This window comes from Lepisosteus platostomus, chromosome 8 (assembly GCF_059453375.1).
Source record: "Lepisosteus platostomus isolate fLepPlt1 chromosome 8, fLepPlt1.hap1, whole genome shotgun sequence".
NCBI classification, from domain to species: Eukaryota; Metazoa; Chordata; class Actinopteri; order Semionotiformes; family Lepisosteidae; genus Lepisosteus; species Lepisosteus platostomus.
In genome coordinates, this window is record NC_142618.1 from 61,262,770 (window position 1) to 61,284,182 (window position 21,413).

Genomic DNA, 21,413 nt, shown 5'->3' on the forward strand with positions numbered 1-21,413 from the left:
GCATTTTGACCACTCCGGTTTAAGCTAAGGGCCCAATCTGGACAGATCTGCGTCTCCCAGTAAGTCTGGATTTAACTGGCGCGCTGGGGGAGCAAGCGACGTCAATTTCAAGGGCTACCGCAACACTTCACACGGGCTGCTCATCAACAAAGGGCTCACTTTGAGGCTGGGATTAACGCGAGTTCATTCATGCATGACAAGCTCGGTTTCTTCTCCTACACACTAAGCAAGTAGTAATAACAGTCACGCGAGATCGGTCTTACCTCTGAACCAAGACGACTGTCGGCAGACATTCGACAGAAGGATAACAGTGCTTGGTGAAATGCAGGAGACAGCTTTCTGGAATGCAAAGACAGTCTGCATCTGTTAATGCGCGCTACATAATCCCACACCTGAAACTCATCCTCCTCCCGAACCTGGGAGCACTGACCCCACTGAGAGAACAATTGTTATGGAAGTGAGTTAAAAACCGAACATTAACTCCCTACAAAAGTTAATACAGCAAATTCTGGTATTCTTCCACTATGTCGATGTTTATAAGGTCGAATTTCACTTTCATTGTAAACGGGATTCGCTTTTAGATACCTGCAGCTTGCTGGTAATCCGCAACTCTGTCTTTCAGTGAGGCATGACAGAGCCCTCTAGTGTCTGCTGGGTGTACAAACTCCGACTGATGGGCCATTTGGTCAGAAGCTGTCATCACGACAACATGCCATCTCAGCAAAACCAAAACATGGAAAAATTGATTCTTTTCTTTGCATAACTTTGTATGCATGTTTTACCATTGACAACCGCAGGTAAAGGGAGGTGCTCTAATGTAGGAGCTCAGGAAATCACTGGTTGCCTTGGATCAGCAGTCTCAAGCTCCTGCCTAGTGAACAGGTGACCCTGCATTCAATTCCAGGAGACTTCATTTAGCCAAAAGACCTGGATGGGGAACAGGACCACCTCCCACCTGTAATTATTTTATGCTCCTATTCTAAAACGTGTGAAATGTTGGTCTGTCTTTCTTAAAAAAAGACGAACCTAGTCCACAAAACATGTCTGACAAACAGCAGTGACGTTAAAGGGCTTAGCAAATCGTACCCATTTCACCAAAATCAGTAGCAGAAACCACCACAGGTAGGAAACTCGTTGGCAATCGCACCGTCTCCCCGTCAGCCTCCAACCGACCCCATCACCCCCCACCCCTCCATCGTCTCCAACCGACCCCATCACCCCCCACCCCTCCATCGTCTCCAACCGACCCCATCACCCCCCACCCCTCCATCGTCTCCAACCGACCCCCATCACCCCCCACCCCTCCATCGTCTCCAACCGACCCCCATCACCCCCCACCCCTCCATCGTCTCCAACGGACCCCATCACCCCCCACCCCTCCATCGTCTCCAACGGACCCCATCACCCCCCACCCCTCCATCGTCTCCAACTGACCCCCATCACCCCCCACCCCTCCATCGTCTCCAACCGACCCCCATCACCTCCCACAGCCTCCGACTGAGCCCATCGTCTCCCTTCGACTCCCCATCAGCCTCCAGCTCCTGCACGCTCCCATGTCTCACCTGTTGGGCTGGTCAAACTGCACAGGCACTTTTCTCTGGGACACCTGGGCTTTTAACGTGGCGCAGCGCGGGGACTGTGTCTCAGCTGCAGGCGGGCCCGAGTCCGTATCCGTAGTGTGCGTTACTGTGGAATTCGTGACTTGGTCCTGCTGCTCAGTCCCTTTGGCAACTTCGGTGCCTCTGATGTCCAGGTACTGCCCGTTATCCAGGGAGTCCGACTGCGGCACGGCCTCCAAGCTGGACGTTCCCGATTCCGGAACGGCCAGTGGGGAAGCAAGGCTCTTCTTCTTCAGGGCCTCGATATCACTGAACACAGGGAAAGGGGTACCCGCCCAACGCGGCAGGGAACAGGGTGCAGCGTTGAGTGTTACCCTGAACGAACTACATCCGTACAAAAACATCCCTCTATTTTTTTAAAAAACAGTCTCATACACTCATTCAAAATCCATTTGTGTCAAACATGCAATGTTTAACATTGTGCTGTTCTTTTCAAGAATCATCTTTAAAGGGTTATGCAATATTAAGCATTTTGATTACCTTTATTAACACATCCACGCCTTCGTTAGTACATCATGAACACAGTGATACAAAGATGGCTGAAAAGTTAAGCTTGAGCATAAATTCCTCCAGAAGAAAAATCACGGCACACTGTGTTTGATGTACGTAGAGTACAAAAGCACAGCTGCACACATGGCACGCAGAACTGAATCTTTCGAATCCCAGTCTTGAAGTCATTTAGCTCTACAGAGGTTAAAGTAAATGTTTTTGAAATGCATAAATGCTGAAAATGGCAGGAAGTTAGCTTGGCCTTCATCACACACTTACTAGCCAGGAAACGCTGCATCTGAGGACAGCTGCCTTCTTACATCATGATGTAGGTCTCTCAATGTGCTTACGGAAACTTATCAGCTTGGAGCCCCTATAATCACAGCCACATCCTACCTCTGAAGGCTTTCGATTTGCTCCGCCAAACACTGCTTCTCGCTGTTCAAGAGGCTGATCTGGTGCTCCAGCTCTTGGACCACAGAAGACTGCTGAAAAGAAAGGGCAAAAAAACACAAAACGTAAACACAGCAGGAAGAATACCGTTCAAATTAAAGAAATATAAAAATGCGTTGCACGTCAGAAGATGAAGGTGTATGGCCATAACCACACTGCTAAGCACGAAACAAGTGATCTCCTTCAGCGCTGCAGCTCACAGCCCGTTCGTGAGGTCGCGGGGGAGAGTGTCGTATGGCCAGGGACAGGTGGGCTGTGTGAGGCCCGTCTTCCTCCACCACCGGCCCCTCTCCCGGTGTGCTCCTCGCGAGCGGGGTCGCACCAAGGCGCAGCGGCTCGCCCGGCCCCTCGGCGGAATGACCCGCACGAACACGCTCGAGCGGACGGGCCGCCGTACAGCCTGCGCAGAGCAGCAGCGTCCCCCGCGGGCGGGCGGGCCAGCTAACGTGCGGGGAATCAGAACAACGGAGGCAGGACCGAGGGAGGAAGGCAGGAACCTGTCTCGGCTCGACGGGCGGCGGCAGCAGCAGCTCCTCCTCGGTGGCGGACGGAGCCTGCAGGTCGCCCGGCTCCACCCCGACCGCCACATCGGCCGTGCTCTTCGGGGGCGCCAGCCACGCCCCGCAGCTGCGGTAGAGCTGCAGCAGGTCGGGCGGCTTCGGCACGTTCAGACCCACGTCGTCCCACAGCTCGAAGTCCTGCACACCGGCACGGAGGGACAGACAGCGCATCAGTGCCGCCGCCCCAGCCCCGGCTCCATGTCCCGGAGCCGTTCCTGGGGCAGGGGAGTAACTCCGGCAGCAGCACAACCCGCCAAGCGACCACGTCCCGCGAGATCTATAAGCCGTTTCTCACGCCCGGTTCCCTCTCGGTTGAGGAACACAACTCGGACGTTTAAAAGAATTTGATGCTTCGTACGATTCAAACTATTCTTTGAAAAGGTGCTCCAGGAAAATGTAAGTATTTTTACAGACTGGGTCATTGTCCGCGCAGAAATAAGATTTTTATAAGGTAAGTGATGCACATATGGTTAAAACAGTCGCCATTGCTCACTGCCGAAAGATCACTACAGCTCTCACTGAGACTCTCCTGTCCCATGACTTTCCAAAGCCCGCTCATCGAGAAGTTCAACCTAACCCCAAAGTCCGAGAAGGCAACGAAAACATGACGGCAGCTGGTACCTGATCATCATTTTCATCTGAAAACGTGATGGACGACAGTTTGTAGTTGTTCTTTAATAAATACTCATTCACTAAAAAGTTCAGTGCTCTTTTTTCAAGAGGTCGGAGGGGTTCCTGCAAGAGAAGAGAGATTTAGAGTCAGACTCTAAAGAATCACATTTAAACAAAGTCATCACTGAAGAAAAAAAAAATCCCCATAATTATGAACTAACTGATCATGGAAATCAGTCTCATCCAAAAACCAACAACAACCTGGCTGGGCAGCTTCTTCCATACGGCCCTTTTTATTAACATGGGGAGACGAAGCAATATACAAAACAAATATCTCCAGAACATTGCATCAATAGGTTTTGCGCACACACACAAAACAACTCTCACCTGAATTTCAGGGCTGGATTTTAAGTTCTTTCGTTCCTGTAAAGGAACTTCACTCTCTGCAAAAGAGAAGGAAAGCTGTTTGTACCCGGGCGCGCGACACGCACGGGGCCTGAGCGGTTCTCAGAGCAGAAAGACTGAAGTAGTGAAAGTATAATAATAGTACGCCACCTGCTGCCTGAGTCAAGTTCGCACGAAGAGCCTGAATGGTCTCCTTGGCTTTCCGTAGTTCAAACTCCAGGACTGGACAGGGAGTGGATTAAACACACACAGGCATCCAACCAAGAAAAGGGAACAAACAAATAAAAAAAGAAATAAAAAACAGGATGGCCATGAAAAAAATAACGCAAAGAAAACAATACAGTCTATCCGAAAAACCAAAGCAAAATGAAGAGAGAAATAAAACTGAAGAACATGCAAACTATGAAACTCATGAACACATGCAGCAGAGGCTACTGGAAAAGCAGACTGGTGACAGTTTTTCCATACTCGCCATTACCATCAACACTGTGAGCTGTCTGACAAGGGATCTTCGCAACAGCTACCACACAGACAAGCGAGGTTTGTTTTAATGTGTCCGGGTCGGACCGGTTGATCGTTCATTTCCTCGTTTATTCCACGTGGGTTCGATCACACTGGTAGTTAATACCCTGAAACCGGCTTTAGGGTGACATCGGGCCTCAAGTTTTGAAGATGGGTCTTTATGCCCTACAGAGGCAACACGGAGCGATATGAAAGGATATGGACTTTGCGACTTACAAAAAGAACGCATCGCCGTCGTCCTAACCTGCTGCATCAGTGCCGTCTCCTGACCCCTTTGTCAGTCCTGGCTCAGGCTCGTGGTGACAGGTGGTACTAATCACATCAGAAAGGTCATATAATCGGCTTTCAATCTCCAGGTAAAGAAAGATCCAAGTTCGGGGCGAGCTTCAGCCTAGAGATCCAGGCCCATGTGCCGTTTCCTCGTGGAGATGCGCACGGACAGTATGTACCCCCCCAGTCCAGACAGAGTCGCCACTGTGCAGTCAAAACAAGGTACACACACTCCGTCTTCACTGGAGGGTAGGGGCTCGAACCCACAACCACCGCGCTGCGCTGCCTCCCTTCCGATCTGCAGTCTTCAGGGGCAGAGGCGATAGCGCAGGGGGCCGGACACGCACCCCCCCCCCCCCAAGCAGTGGCTCAGGCCTGCACACCTGGGTCTCGCCTCAGAGCTTGTCTGCAGTCTCCGTCAGACAAGAGGCAACAGCTCGCTGTCCTCCTCACGGCTGCCCCATCGCGTCATGCTGATTTTTTAAAAAGTGACGATTCTTTCTTACTTTCCTCTGCACGACGCCAACACGAGTCTCCTGGCCAGTTAGGCGGAGTCACTGAGAAACTGGTCTTTATCAACTGTTTCAGTTTAAATAAGGAATTTACCATCTTGGAAAAAACTCATCTCCCTTCCTTCACACTCTGGACCGATGACATTGGTACATATCCCACCCACTAACAGTAACAGTACAATGTTTACTGGTCACTCCCTGAACACACTGACTTGTACTGGAACTGCACAGAAAATCACTGAAGGTGCATTTGCTTTCCATATTAACTGTGGGTATGTATATTAATTCAGTCTTCACCCAATCACAGCATTGCAGTAGGCTGATATATCTTACTCATTCCAGCTTTTTGTGCAGATTGGTTAGCAGCCATAGATGGCTGTTATGTCCTTATCAGGTCTCATCAACGTGGTATAGCTAGTACACAGTCATCTCGTATGTCTTGGCCGAAACTAAAACATTGTGTTTCAGTTTATTCTATTAACTACTTTCCAATTTTATTTAGAACCTTCCTGCTTTGTGTCTTTTAAAAAAAAAAAAAGGGACAATTTTAGAAAATAACAAAAACAGTATTGTACAACCACCTGCAGGAGGTAAAATAATTATCACTCACACAACTGATTTAAAGGTGGTCACGGGCTAACAGGGTGGCTGAGCGAATATAAATTAGAAGCACAATTCATCGAGTTCAATTTGTCTCAGCGCTCCCTCTCTTCAGGTTAACAGAGTCATATAAATCTTGACTGCCATCCTCATTTCCTTTTAGGATGAATAATTTACTGTTCTTTTTCAGCACATTAACATCATTTTCGCAGGCGGATTTTTGCCCTTCAGTCAGCAGCTATTTGGACTGGCAAAGTGCGAAAGCAGAGCTGCCCCAAAACAAAAAACCTCACACAGTTTGCTTTTCCCTTGCCTTTGAATGGCTTAAAATTATACCCTAATGCTACGCCAAGAGAGGGGACAAAGACACTGGGAGGCTGGGAAAGGCAGAAATCCTTGCCGCTCTGAAAGCACGGCCAGAGAACAGCTCGAGAAGGAGCATGGAGAGCTTTAGCACGCGTTGCATGTGTATGCACCCATGATCTGATCTGCAGCCAGCCAGAACACCTCTGTTCTGCTCACTATTCCAAACCCTGCGGCTGCTAGCAGCTGGCCCAGCTGGGGTGTCCACTGAGCATTTCCGCGACCTATATCTGAAATTCTTTGGGTATCGGATTTTGACATATCTCCCAAGTTCTAAAGTATGAGGGGAAAAAAATCCCAATTTCGATTGGAAAATTAAGGATTTCCCGTGCTGCACAAAAGCAAGGCGACAGCGCCACCTTGTGTGGCAGATGAAAACCCGAAAGGAGTTTGTCCTGCAAATAACGGCTCGCTGCAGATCAGGAACACACAACATGCAAACGCAACACACGGCACAAATCTGGAAAAACAAACAAACGTAAAAGAAACAGTGGTGGCCAGCAGAGGGGTTGCTAGCCTGCAGGGTGTGCTTGTTGTCCAGTTTTGGGAAAAGGCACGAAGTTTAAGATTCAGAAAGCCAGAAAAACCCAAGTCAGACAGCCAGGGAAGAGAATGGAGAATGAGCAGCGTCATCTCTTTTCTACTAAAAGAGAACAGTTTGGAGTTGAAGTATGGAAGCACTGCACTGCTTTCAGCTGCTAACCTGAACTATAGGCAATTGGCTCTCTCTGCTGCATGGTTCTTAGACTAACATTCCCCCTAAATTTCTCAATGCCAGCTCCTGCCGCCATTTCCCCACACGACCCCCAAGCATTCGCATACACCAACCCCAGCCCGAGCAGCACAGCAAGACCCGTCGTTCCCGTTGTTGCATTTAATTGGATTTAAAAATGGCCAATCGTGCACAGCTACTGTTATCATTCTATATTAAGACCGTTAACATACTGCGATAAAAGAAAGGATAAGCAAATTGGAGTTCTCCTGGCGTCCCAGAACCTGTTGGCAGGAGTCCTTCGTAACAGACCTGTTAAGGCCGTCCATTGGTGTGTGTGTGTGTGTGTGTGTGTGTGTGTGTGTGTGTGTGTGTGTGTGTGTGTGTGTGTGTGCCTGTGAGAAACTGGGAAACTTAAATTACCTACTGAAAATTACCCTCAGCAAACAACGCCTTGGCTCAAAATAAAGCCGTCAGGATTAATTAACCACTAGGACCTTGGAGAAAAAAAAAACTTTAAAATTCGCAAGCTTGAAACCCACATGAATATTAAGCATACATGATGGCACATGCCTCCGAGCCACAGTCTGAGCTGAACAGACACCGATTTCAGAAACGACAGCAAACCCAAGGGAGGTTAGCATGCTCGTACGTTTCTAACGGAGAAGAAATCTTTGAGACAGGGGGTAATCCCAGCATCTTGTCCAAATTTCCCCCTGGCCTTTACCAATCATGGCCTCCTAATAATCCCCATCTCTGAACTGGCTTCATCACTCTGCTCTCCTCCCCACTGAGAGTGTGGGGAGAGGACTGGGGAGCCGTCGCATCATGCAGGTGGGAGCTATACATTGGTGGTGGGGGGGGAGTCCCCATTACCTTTAAAGTGCTTTAAGTGGAGTGTCCGGAAAAATAATAATTAATTATAATTGTTATTAATTAATAATTGTGTTATTATTATCATCATCATTAGCCCCTTGTCCACAACGTGCGATTAGCCCTGCGATCTCGGGCGATCTTTGCAGACAGGGCGGACAAACTGAATGCGGACCCTGCACTGGGCCGTAAGGGTCCGGAGCACCTACTCTTGCTTTGGCTGACCGAACACCTGTCACTGCAAGGGTACGACAACACTAAGTCGAAATAAGAAGTGACAGTGGACTAAAACAGAACTGCTAAAACGTATGGCCTTTATTACACCTATAAGCACCAGAGACTAAAAGCCAACTTCCACAGGAGGCAGCCATAAACCAGAATGTTGTAAATTGTCAGCCCTTTTAAAATGGACAAAGCACCAGACTGCACGAAACTCTTAGCCCCATGACTTTCAGGAAAAGATGTTCCTTCTATTTCCAAACAGCACATCCAGTCAAGGACATCCAGTAATACACGTAAATAAACAGCGGCTCCGCTTGACCAAACGTTTCCTGCGTTGTTCAACAGAGGAGTATTTCAAACTCTAATGGCTGGTACCGAGTCAGTAAATTCCTGCCTTCCTTCGTGACAAGGGCTGGGGAACCTTTCAAAAAGAGACTCGCAGAGGAATGAGCTTAACTAGCTGGGGAACTGGGAGACACGGGAAAGGAGATAAAACTGCTTATTGAGATCCAAATGTCAAATGGCTATTTTGTTTTAATTGGAGCCAACGTCACCGTTAAGAAGCGATCTTAAATGCGGAAGGACTTTAACGGCCCCTGCACTGCACACTGGCTGCTCCCCTCCCCCTCCATTTCTCACACTTGCTCTTGGCGTCTCTCTCACCCCGGCGTGCTGCACTCTCCCCCGACGCGCCTCCCGCGCCTCCCAGCCACACCGCTTACCTGCCACCCGCTCGTCGGCCTCCCGGTTCCCGTCGTCCGAGTACCGGGCGAAGTCCAGGGAGTCCAACGTGCTGATGCTTCCCGCCCGGTCTGGAACACAAAGAGGACGGGGGCTGAGGATTCATCTTTGTATCGCGCCTTTTTCGCAACAAGGTCGCCCCAAGGCACTTCCCAAAGCTGGGTGACAATACGTGACATTACAATACAACGTCTCCTCCTTCACAACCCCGGCCCCTCCAGCTCCCCACTCGGGGGGTCCCCACTTCACCCCTCCTTCCTGGTTTCCAGCACCGAAGAAGAAACGTGACAGAACATGTAAGAGGGCAGCTCTACGGGCCATACTGGGGCCCCGTTCCGCTTACGTTTGTATACTTTCACTAACTGTTCAGTTACTTACCCCTCCTTACACAGACGCAGCTTGAGGGAACAGTGCCAACGGGTGTAAAATCCTACATTCTTCACAGCCTCCTGCCATCCTTTCCCATTTTCTCGGTTAGTCTGCTCAACGCTCTTAATTGAAACCGTTAAATCTATTTGATTGAGCCGCAGAGAGGGAGCCTTCTCCCAAGCCTAGACGCAGGCCCGTCCACAGCTAGCGGACGGTGCAAAATTAAACAATCCATCTTGCGGGCAAGGTTGACCCGATAACACGAGCTCATCACAAGCTTTTAAAGCCTGCGGGAAGGCTCAAAGCGCCTCGATCACATCATGCGAGTTACAGTTTATCAGAACTCGTCCCCGTTAATCCACGGGGCGCTCCTGTCCTCAGACGGTCACAGCCCCAGAGCCGGCGAGTGGACAAGGGCGGAGAGCCATGGCACGGCCTCTGTTTGAGAGACGGTGCGGTCGACTGCGCAAGGGGAGACATGGCTAATGCGCCCGATTATAAAGGAGAACTAAAACAATAAATGTTGTTTATCTATTGTCGGCAGTCCAGATGTAGCCTTTTGCAGCTCAGTAACCGACTCAGTCAGAAAACACTCACTGCAGGCGGTAACCTGAGTTTCCCCAACGCGTTTTCGTTCTGATTGAGTCCCGACGAACAAAATCGACCCCAGGGGAAACAACAGGCTCAGCGCCTCTTCTGGGTCTCACGGACCCCTGTGCCCGACTGGAAACTCTCCCCCTCAGGTTTAGACCTGTGGCTGTTGAGCTTCACACAGCTGGACACGATGGCCTACAATACAGACACTGCGCAACAGTCCCAAGCTTGCAGAGGACAGCAAATCACAGGGGACATAATCGCACCGTGCAGGAGAGGTCGCTGCCCCACACAAGGGACAGAACTGCAGAAGGCCTCTCCCTCCCAGGACACCTTATGGACCTGTAAACCCCATCACAGAGCAGCCTGAGCAATGCTGAGCAAACACCCTCTCTCAAGACTCCTATACTTAAATTCCTCTGACCTCACCAGAGCACGCAGTGTCCGGAGGGACGGAAAAGCTCATCATCGGGCGACACACAGAAGGATACAAACGCCTGCCAGAGTCTGACGGGAAACTCTTGAGAAAATAAGATAACATCATCCTGATTTCAACCCTGCCCCTCATCAGGTCAGCATCATATCGTATCCCTAGGTATGACTACAACTCTGGAACTCTGCTCCCTGCCTCTCCGAGAAGCACACACTCTTCCAGATTTGGAATCTAGACTTAGGATGTCTGTTTGGTCATGCTTTTAAACAGTGTCTGCCTTTACTCCTTTTTCCACGTTTTTTAATCTCCTTCACTGTTTCTCGATTCCTGTTTAATGTTATCATACATTTGGCGCATTTTTGTTTTTACCCTGTAAAGTGCCGCACAATCTATCTGGTGTACCAGGGCACCAAAACAAAATCCCTGTAATCCTCGCTCTGCACTTCAACATGTCAGCATCATGTCTTTCACTGCATAGCCGGGCACCTGCCCTCCTTCTGCACGCACATAAGGAGTGTTATCATCAATAAAAGAGAGGCGGAAGAAACCCGTTACAGAACGTTTCATAGGCACATTTCTAAAAGAGAAAGTGTTCTTGAACAGCAGCGGAATGCGTTTTAACTCCTGCTCAGCCAAAATAATATGCAGTCGCCGGCTGAATTGTCGGAAAGCTCAGACACCAGTGGTGTGTAAACCTCAAGGTGGCAAAGGAAAGAATCAAGGTCGCGTCTTTGCCTCGTACGAGTGAAGCCGTACGTTGAAGATGTCTTCATGAAAGGGCCGCATGCATTTAAAAAAAAACTCTTACCCTGCTGCGCAACTGTCACCAAAATGTTACATTTACTACTGCCTTCTGTTTTAACCTCTTTATTAGAAACACTGTTATCGGCGCTGTAAACACAGACTATTTGCTTATGTTCCAGGACCTCAGGCTTGCTTCACACCATGGTGTGTCTTTTTGCTGTAAACTAAGAGTGCCTTTTGATATCCCGAGAAAATGAGAACTAGAGCTTTTATCCAGCACTTCCTCACACCAATCTGGGACACAGGCACACACGGTATTCATCCTCCTCTCCAGGAGCAGAAATCCCAGAGCGCAATGATGACATCCGTCATTTCTCCAGGAGGCTGACGCATCACCCTGTCGCTCCGCAGGGAAGGAGCTGATTTCTCTTCCCGTCTTCTCAGATACGAAGACACACACACACACACACACACAAGACACAGCAAAACATACGCTTAAAAACACCCAATATCAGTCAAGCTACTGAATTCTATTCTTATCCACCTCTGAAGCTGCCATACAGCCACAATGACAGTGCAAGTGCTGGTATAACTACTCAACATTGGATTCGATCAGCACGGACCACTGTGTGCAGAAAGCCATGATGCGTTAAGAGCTCAGTGCGCGTGATTCTAGCCTCAGCGTATGCAATGTGCTTATTTCAGCTTGGCTGTTTCTCAAGGCCCAGCATGTAGCAACCAGTAGTTCAAACGAGTCCGGTGCTGAAACCAGCACCAGACGACAGAAATCGGATCAATGTTAACACAGAATTCAGGCTGGTCATTTGTGGAGAGGCAAGACTGTGTCCAATCCTAACACTATCGCCCTGGTGGGCCAGGCGGGCCTATCCTCACCACTGAAGGCAAGGCCAGCACTAGTCAGTGGGGCCCTCCGGCCAGAGACGCGCTCTGAGCCGTAAGCTCAAGAAAGGGAACGGGCTGCTTAACACACATGGTTTCTGCCTCCTAACAAACCTTCTCTGCGCCCCGAATATTCAGAGAGCCTGAATGTTTGTTTAAAAGTAAAAAAATCCCCCATTTTACAGTTTGTCAAAAACACAACAATCCAGGAAAGGAGTTAAAAAAAAACAGGAAGACTGAACTAAAAGCTGCCTTCGGTGTGAGGAGACGGATGAGAGGAACGTACTTCGAGTATCAAAGGGAGCAGGGAGTTAAAGCTGGGGCTCATATCAGAATAGTCTCTCCAGCCTTGTCAGGCTTGCTTGCCACTTCAAATGGAACAGAAGGGGAAAAAATCCTGAGGTGCTGAATATTTTACAGGAATCATCAAGTGGGAAGAAAAGCTGAGCTCAAAGGAACTTACAGTGCACAAAGGATTGCAACTCTCCAGAAGCAGATCTGCCAACGAGGAGAGGCCAGGAATCATGTTCCACTCCTTGTTCCAGATCAGGGCACTGATGCTGTCAGAGCTGCTGCTCAAAAGAATATGGAAACTGCCAGCTTTCTTTGGGGGACTCTAATATCCTTCATTTAGCCCAGAAAGATCACAAGATCCATTCATCGTGACAGGCACACGTGTCCAGCAGCTGTCGAGCACTTCAGCACTGAGTGCTCTGAACCAGACTTAGTCATGCAAAACAAGACTTTCATAGCAGGCAAATGTTCCGCTTTGACTTTGTTGCCGAGTACAGATTTCACTCAGGCAAGAGCTGCAAATGTTACTTTTAAAGATGCACAGATGCACAAATAAAATAAGACTGTCTCAAATTTTAGATCAATAAATTCACACAAATAATGTACTATACATTTTATGCATGTATGCATTTTATGCAAATTATGCGCATGCAGGTTCCTTGTCTGAAGAGCGCTGGTCCTGGAGATCAATCGCTCGGCAGTGATTTAACAGAAGGCCCGGGTACTCCGAGCTTGGTAAACTCACGTTGCCCAGAGAATGACGTGTTCTGTTTCAGATGGTGCAGAGACCCCAGGGAGCTGGGTCTGTGGAGGACAGGCCAAGACCAGCAAGGCACAGGGTCCAAACAGCGGCGCAGAACTGTCACGTATCTGATTCATGTCAGGGTTTCAGACTGCAGCCGGGAATCGCGCAGAAAAAACGCACAAGAAGCTGACCCAAAGCCAGGCGCTCTGCACACCAGGCAGCCACAATCCAGCTGCTGCACGGGGGGGTACCGGCAGGTCCAGCCGGAGCAGCTCCGGTCCGCCAGCAGCGCGAAGCTCACATCCCATCAGGCCTGCCAACTCGCGGGCACTTCCTCTCCGTCCCGCTAAAGCCCGATACACTGAAGGCCCTGACTGCACAGCAGCTCCTGCAGTGACCACCGTCTCTCCAGACTGCAACCCAATCAGAGCCGCTCCTTTCCAGGCCCCGCAACGGGCCAACGTGCCTGGGGCCATCCTTAGGGTGCAGCATGTAAAAAAACCAACAACAACACTTTTTCACAAGCGGCAGGTGTCCCGAGTCTGCAGCACGAAAGCGACCCGTACGTGCCCCTTCCTTTGTCCCCGTGATTGATGCTAAATGAAATCTGCTATTTCACATCTTCAAATGAAGGAGAGAAAAGGACATTTGAATGTTTTAAGAAGCATTTGTAAAAAGCCAGAGAGGCAGTAGGCTTCATTTCGGGCCTTTTACTGCTTTTGCAATAGAGAGAAAAAGCGAAAACTGAAGACGGCGGCAATACCAAGCTATTACAGTATCTCACTGGAAGTCATCAAAGTGGTGCCGTCCATTTCAAAGAAACATAAACCCTCTACATCGAGCGACGTTTAATATTTAAAAAAGGCACACAGGCCGTTGTGGCTTTTCTTGCAGCTGCAAAAGGATGGGATGTGTTAAAGTAACAGACACAGAGCAACTTCCCCTCTTGACCTCAGCGGCTCCAGCGGGCTCTGCCTGGCGTTATGTATCCAGATATGTACACCGTTGTTATTGCTCGTGAAGATGAACTACTTTTATCAACATCAACGTGCAGTACTAGCACTGCCCACCAGAAAGCCTCTCTTAGAGGATTCTAATGGGGTTAAACGCAATGTTCAGCCCAGACATGGGTCCCAGCCACTCCGTGTGCTCCGACATCTCACTTTTGTCACGGCACTCGGCCTCGGGGGGTGGGGAGGGGTTCACCTGCTCTATTTTATTTTCATTCAGCAGCTCCTGCAGCGCTTCCCTCCTCCGAGCGGCCAGGAGCCCGTCACTGCAGGCAGGCCTGTGATGTCACAGCGACGGCCACGGCGGACCCCTGGCAACAGCAGTGTGCACAGCTGCAAAACTGCACGGCCTGCGAGTTCAGCCTCTTAACTGCTACCAATGACTTGCCTTGCTCACAAGGAAGGCTCCTCCCGTCCGCCTCCAGCTCACTCATTAGTTTACGGCCAAAGTCTTAAAGGTGTGCTGTGTGGGTTCAAGCTTGTAACAGCCAGGTAAAGGCGGAGCGGTGGCTCTGTGGCTCAGGATCTGCGCCTGTGGCTGGAAGGCTGCCGGTTCAAATCCCGCAGCCGGCAGAGGAATCCTACTCCGTTGGGCCCCTGAGCAAGGCCCTTAACCCCAACTGCTCCAGGGGTGCCGTACAATGGCAGACCCTGCACTCTGACCCCAGGCTCTCTCCCTGTCTGTGTGTCTGTGTGTCTCATGGAGAGCAAGCTGGGGTATGCGAAAAGATAATTCCTAATGCAAGAAATTGTAAAGGGTTAATAAAGTAATGTTAAACAAACACAGTAAACTGCATATGCAAACCCAGCACTGCCAAAGGCTCCTATTCAAGGATTTTATTTGGTAGCAGGGCTTAATTACAGTGTGTATTTCTTAATCCCATATTTTGTCAACACGGTCGAGCATTGCCTTAACCTTAATCACTACTGCTCCAAAACAGAGCGCACAGGAGGCACATCGTGAGGGTACTGGTTCATGATGCAGTATCAGAAGAACACGGTGTTTCACTGAAACATAGCATCTCGTTTGTAAAATGTCATCTTTCAGTTGGAAGCCCCCAGAAACATAGAACCGCAGGTTCTGTAAACTCAGAGCGAGTCTCAGAGAGAGACAAGGGGACCCAGGACGATGCTGGAACAGGACATACTGCCCCTCCGATCACACACAGCTGAACACGACTCTCCTAGCGGAGTGGTTTTCATAAATGAAGCAGAGAAGCTCTTTTCTACCCAGTGAGCAACAGTGAGCCGTGTGGCGTTTCAACCCAGAAGTGAGAGTGTAGAAATCGGGGCCAGATTCGACTCCACGCAGGCCCTGGTCACCTCTGTCTCCTGGGCCCCGTGGTGGCGCAGTTCTCTAAGTGTAGCGATTACTATGGGCAGATGGGTGATCAAAATTATCTTGAATATTTTTTGGATAGCCAACACTTGCCCTATATGAATATTTATTCAGGATGAGATCTTTTTGACAGTTTTTATCTTACAAATAAAATATCTTTCTTTTAATTTTAACAAGGCCCTACACACAGAGCCTAGCGTGTCTACTGGATAATACAGCCCTGGCAATAATCTTAAAATACATACTGTCAATGAACAAGTAAAGTTTTATTCCAAGGTGAAAAGAGAATAAAGGAAACAACGTTTCGGCTGTGGAGCCTTCTTCAGGTGTGAACACTTGTTGTAAAGATTTATTCTTCCACAGCCGAAACGTTGTTTTTCTTCTGTTGAGCGAGGAATAAACCCTTACCTTTCCTACGCATGCTGACAGTTACCTACTCTAGTGACATACTGTAAACGCCCGCTAACGAAGGGGAACGTGAAAGTCAGCTCTGTCCACCTCTGGGTGGCTCTGCTGGCCCCTGCTCAAGGCCAGTCCTGCCTGGGTGCTCACTGGGTGCCGTCCTCCAGCTCTGCCGCACCCCAGGAGCCGTTTCGCTGTGGTCAGGAGGGCTCGGCTCAATCTCACAACGACCGGCACAGCTTTCGGGACGCTCACACGTAACCCAGGGTCTTACAGCACGAGTACAATTCATTTCTTCCGAGTTACAGTAAGTCTCACTTTGGGAATAACTCTAAACAGGCTTATATTTCAGACAGAGCGAAACGGCCTTATTAAAGCAATCAATGAAGAGCATCACGCTGTACACTGTCTTGGGAATGGCCTAGGGAGGCCTTAACACGTAGTGATCATCTTTCATTGTTTTTTTACACACGACGATGAGCTTATCCATCATATTAATGTGTTCCCTACTGCACTGGTTATTTGCCCGTTGAAGGATCCTGAGGTCCGACAGTCTCCGCCGACGGCAGAGGGATTCCCCCTTCACGTGACAGACACAAATATAATCATGGCAGCATTTTCAAACACACACAGGCTGCATTGCAGACTCGGTTGTTTGTGCGTCTTCATTCTACCTTTTCCAAACATTTCCAACACAATAGTGGTGACCGAGTTTCACAGAATCTGCACTGTCTGACACGCTGATGGGGCAGAAGAGTCGGGTCGCCACTTATACCTGAAACACACGAATGAGCCTTGTGCCATACCATTCGCCTTCTCCTGCAGGGCATGAAACGATCTTTTCTTCAAACGCCCACTGTTTTACACACTCCCCAGATTAGAAAATGCAAAGATTCCCCCCCTAATATTCCAAAAGTTAACAAATGCCTAGCCCTATGCCTTTACCCAGATATTGAATAAACCCGTTTCACACACTCTTAAGCGTTACACTTCAGTACTGTTAAATGGGAATCTGGGTTCCACTACAAACCAGCTACAATGCCAGCATCATGTTTTATTGTATCTGCAAAGTATTAAGGATCTAAAGTTCATTTCCTACATGCGACTGTTGCTGCACTTATGCACTGTTCCTCGATAACCCGCTTGTATATTTAAAAACGTGTTTGTGTCCATCACAAGATGTAGGCCTAATACATCATGAGAACCTAAACCTCATACAGCATCAAGTCACGACTGCAAACGCACTGAATTGCCACGGGAGCAATAGCACACAGGGTGAAAACTACTCGGACCCCATGCAGATACGCACTGGCCTACAATGGAATGCACTCGCGCAGTGTCCCGGAAATCCTAATATTTGTGTAATGGCAGCACTTCTGTTGACCCTTCAATGTCACGGTAACTTTAAGGAGCCACGGTGCAGCCAGCAGAGCTCCGAGGACAGGCGCAACACAGAGACGCTCTGCTGCTCGGATTCGCGACAGAGGTCGCTCTCTCCAGGGGTCTGCTCCTTCACTTCCCAGCCCACCTCTCTCGGTACAGACCTGTTATCGTACCCCACCATCCTCCACCCTCTGTCCCTGCCTGACCCGCCTGTCCCCCCTCTCAGCTGCGCCAGGCCTCCCAGATCCCTCTCCCTCCCTGAACCCCCCGTGCACTCCCTTGCTCCTGCCTGGTAGTTGAAATGACATTTTTAAAATATTTGTGTTACCATTGTATTCACCCGAGCATTGCTCTGACCGTGCGCAGGCGTATATTGTCCGTAAGGGCGTCTGTTAAGCATTAAAAACCTAATATATTTTTTTTAATTACGTAAAAAACTAATAAACCTGCACTGCACGGTGCACGAAAAGATAGTTTATTCGATCAATTTATCCTAAAAGCACCGCGGACGTATCCTAAAGAAAAATGTTCATCTAACCCCCCCGCACACACAGACACAAATCCTACTTCCTTTAACTTGCAAACATTCGAGTTGGGAAAGGGAGAAAGTTATGCATCCTAAAAATTTACCTCGAAGGCGCCCGGCCAGACGAGCCTATCCGGCCGAAGTTTTTTTTTTGTGTTCATTTCTGAAACAAGGCCAGAAACGCCGGTCTTTCCAGGCTGCCAGCTGTGATGCAACCCAAGCAGCAGCATCTCCTGCTCCCCACCTACACGCCGGGCACCTGCTGCGCCTGACGCGTAACCAGCGACGCACCAGCGCCGGGCGAGCTCGACAGGCACCGATCAACCCCCCTCACCCCCTGGGTGTTTTTAAATAACGACCCCGCCACCCCCAACCTCCCATCTCCCGCCTCCGCCTCGCTCTTCGGAGGGTGCTTTGAAAGTAATGTCGTATTCTGCATGGTCGGAGGTCTAAGGAAAAGCAGCGACGCCCGCGTTCGCAAGGAGGGGAGGACAGGGTACCGCACCGGGCGGGGACCACCTGCACCCCGTCTCCTCTGCAGACCCCCACGATCGGGGGGGAGGGGGTGACGGCTTTTATTCCCGCATCCCAAACGGATGCAACGACGCTTGACGCCTCCCGAGCTTGCATTTCCCCGTGCCCGACGCACGCCCAGTCGGAGACCGGGAAGGGCTTGGCGAGAAGGTGGTGGACCTGCCCGTGTGCCGGGCGCACCGCCGCCTGCCTGCGGGCTGCACCGCGCACAGATGCCGGGCAGCCGGCGGGGTACTTACTGAGCTGCCCTCCTTGCCCGAGCCCCTGCTCCTTGCAGGCGGGCGGCGTCCCGCTGTGTCGCTCGAAATTGCCCGGGTTGGAGAAATAATCCCGGAGACGGGGCAGCTCCCTGCCGGCCTCCAGCAGCTCGGTGTGAAACTCCAGCGCCGTGAGGATGTACTGGTCCCGCAGCAGCTGGGCGGCCATCACGTCCGCGGGCACCCGCACCTCGGCGGCGATGGCGGGGGCCGAAGCGCCTTCCCCGCTGGGGCTCGTCCTGCTGCCGCACGGCAGCAGCAGCAGCCCCGCCGGCTCGGCGTCCGCCTGCGGCGAGAGGGGGCCGGGGCGCCGGCCCGGCCCGCCGCCGCTGGGGCTGGGGCTGCGGCCGGCGTCGGCCCCGTCCGGCCGCCGCTCGCTCTCCTCCTCGGAGTCGCTGAGATTAAACGGGTTGACGCTGCCCGCCGCCATCTTCCAGCACCTCCAATAACAATGTTCTGCCCCCGTCTTCCTGGATAGCGCCGATCAATGAACGGCAACGCGAGAGTTGGTAGGCTGCGCCGGAGTGTCAGCCTTCCCCTCCTCCCCCGCCGAACCCGCCTCCTGCCCCCGGCTGGGGTTCGTCCGCTGCGCCGTGGGCAGGGCTGGGGTGACAGGCTGGGTCTTCCTCCGAGGGAGACCCGGGGGAACCCCGAAATTCACAGTCCCTGTTCTGGTTAATAAAGGTGCCTGGCTCACCAGTCGCACACGGTTGTGCAATTCAAGATTTCACCAAACGCAAAGCGATAATAATAATAATAATAATAATAATAAACTTTATTTTATATAGCGCCTTTAAAGGTGGCTTCTCAAAGCGCTTTACAGGATGACAATAACAATAAATAAGAAGACTACAACAATAAATAAGAAAAATTTCACAAGACAGGACACAATTATAATTACAGCAATACAACAATAACAATAGAGGAGACCGTGGAAGATGGTATTAAGAAGAGCAGAAGGGTGAAGAATGGAACCAGTTAAGTAAAGGCTTTTCTGAAAAGGAGGGTTTTGAGTCTGGATTTGAAGGAGTTTAGAGAAGGTGACTCTCTAATATCCTTGGGCAAGGAGTTCCAGAGCTTGGGGGCATAGCAGGAGAAGGCCCTGTCGCCCATACAATGTAGACGGGCTTGGGGGACAGTAAGGAGGGCAGAATTTGAAGAGCGGAGGTTGCGAGGTGGGGAGTAGGGCGATAAAAGTTCAGACAGGTATTGAGGTGCCAAGCCATGTAAAGCCTTGTAGGTGAGCATGAGGATTTTAAAGTCTACGCGGAATTTGACCGGAAGCCAGTGCAAGGACTCCAGGATAGGAGTAATGTGAACACTTGCACTAGATCTGGTCAGGATTCTGGCTGCTGAATTTTGGACATACTGCAGCTTGTTCAGAGTAGATTTAGATACCCCAGGGAGCAGAGCATTGCAGTAGTCAATTCGAGAGAATACAAATATGTTGATCAGCTTTTCAGCCACAGTTAATGATAGCATAGGGCGTAGTCTTGCGATATTTCTAAGGTGAAAAAAAGATGTTTTGACAGTATGCTGTACATGTGGGTCGAATGTTAAGCCAGAATCGAATATAACCCCAAGGTTTTTCAATTTTGATTGGAGCTCAAGTACAGAGCCATCTACAGAAAGGGTTACAGGACTGGCTTTGCGAAGTTGATGGGGGGTACCAATAAGCATGACTTCAGTCTTGTCACAGTTAAGATGAAGGAAGTTTTGAGTCATCCAAATTTTTATGTCAGAGATGCAATTAGATAGAATAGAGACAGCCACATCAGTGTCGGGTTTGGTATGGATGTATATTTGAGTATCGTCAGCGTAAAAATGAAAGCTGAGGCCATGTGATCTTAAAAGCTGACCAAGTGGGAACATGTAAATGCTGAAGAGCAAGGGGCCCAGTATTGAGCCCTGAGGGACACCAGACTTGACAAGACCAATTTCAGACCTGATAAACAGCATCAGCGGCATCATGTAGATAGGCGGCATGTTTTAAAACCGTGAGATGTGTATTGGTTTTGTTTTCCCTGTGCTATTTGATTCACCGTCTGACTGTAAATGCAACATATATGTATACAAATAATTCATTGTGATTAAATGATATGTCATATCACCCTGCAACTCACAGCTGGCAACCCACTGAAGTTCAGCAGGTGTGAGCCTGGTCAGTACCTGGATGAGAGACCCCCTGGGGAAAACTAAGGTTGCTGCTGGAAGAGGTGTTAGTGGGGCCAGCAGGGGGCGCTCACCCTGTGGTCCACGTGGGTCCTAATGCCCCAGTATAGTGATGGGGACACTATACTGTAAACAGGCGCCGTCCTTCGGATGAGACGTAAAACCGAGGTCCTGACTCTCTGTGGTCATTAAAAATCCCAGGGTGTTTCTCGAAAAGAGTAGGGGTGTAACCCCGGTGTCCTGGCCAAATTTCCCATTGGCCCTTACCAATCATGGCCTCCTAATAATCCCCATCTACAGTATGAATTGGCTTCATTACTCTGCTCTCCTCCCCACTGAGAGCTGGTGTGTGGTGAGTGTTCTGGCGCACCGTCGCATCATCCAGGTGGGGCTGCACACTGGTGGTGGTGGAGGGGATCCCCATGACCTGTAAAGCGCTTTGAGTGGAGTGTCCAGAAAAGCGCTATATAAGTGTAAGCAATTATTATTATTATTATTATTATTATTATTAAAGAACCAGGGTGTTAATCACAGTACTATCAGAGGCAAAAGACACCTAGCCGCTAGCTTTTCTGTGTAAGAATGGCTCTGGGGTGATCCACACGGTGTATGTGCACGCAACAGTTGCATAAAATTGTATTGCAGAGCCATTCATCCCCCTTAAATTTTAAGATTGAAATCAAAATTGCGACGGCAAAAGCGAAACTACAACTCCCAGAATGTCCTGCGGCAAACCTTAGGTTCAAAGGTCACCGACA

The 21,413-nt window shown here is 49.8% G+C and overlaps 1 protein-coding gene across 8 annotated transcripts in view; it reads right to left on the reverse strand.

Moving 5' to 3' along the window:
- Positions 1-19,042, reverse strand: part of relch (RAB11 binding and LisH domain, coiled-coil and HEAT repeat containing) — a 47,909-nt gene extending 28,867 nt beyond the window's left edge. The window contains exons 1-9 of one of the 8 annotated variants that reach the window (XR_015941030.1): positions 18,466-19,042; positions 8,935-9,024; positions 4,289-4,360; positions 4,121-4,176; positions 3,743-3,856; positions 3,059-3,259; positions 2,505-2,596; positions 1,563-1,868; positions 264-357 (exon numbers count right to left, since the gene is read on the reverse strand). Coding sequence is in view for 7 of the 8 variants with exons in the window: in XM_088644195.1 (XP_088500321.1) it covers positions 264-357; positions 1,563-1,868; positions 2,505-2,596; positions 3,059-3,259; positions 3,743-3,856; positions 4,121-4,176; positions 4,289-4,360; positions 8,935-9,024; positions 18,466-18,913 (1,473 nt within the window). In the remaining variant the exon portion in view is untranslated. The remainder of the gene's footprint in view (positions 1-263; positions 358-1,562; positions 1,869-2,504; positions 2,597-3,058; positions 3,260-3,742; positions 3,857-4,120; positions 4,177-4,288; positions 4,361-8,934; positions 9,025-18,465) is intronic. The other 7 variants (XM_088644195.1, XM_088644194.1, XM_088644193.1 and 4 more) reach the window with 7 other exon arrangements.
- Positions 19,043-21,413: the final 2,371 nt, after the last annotated feature.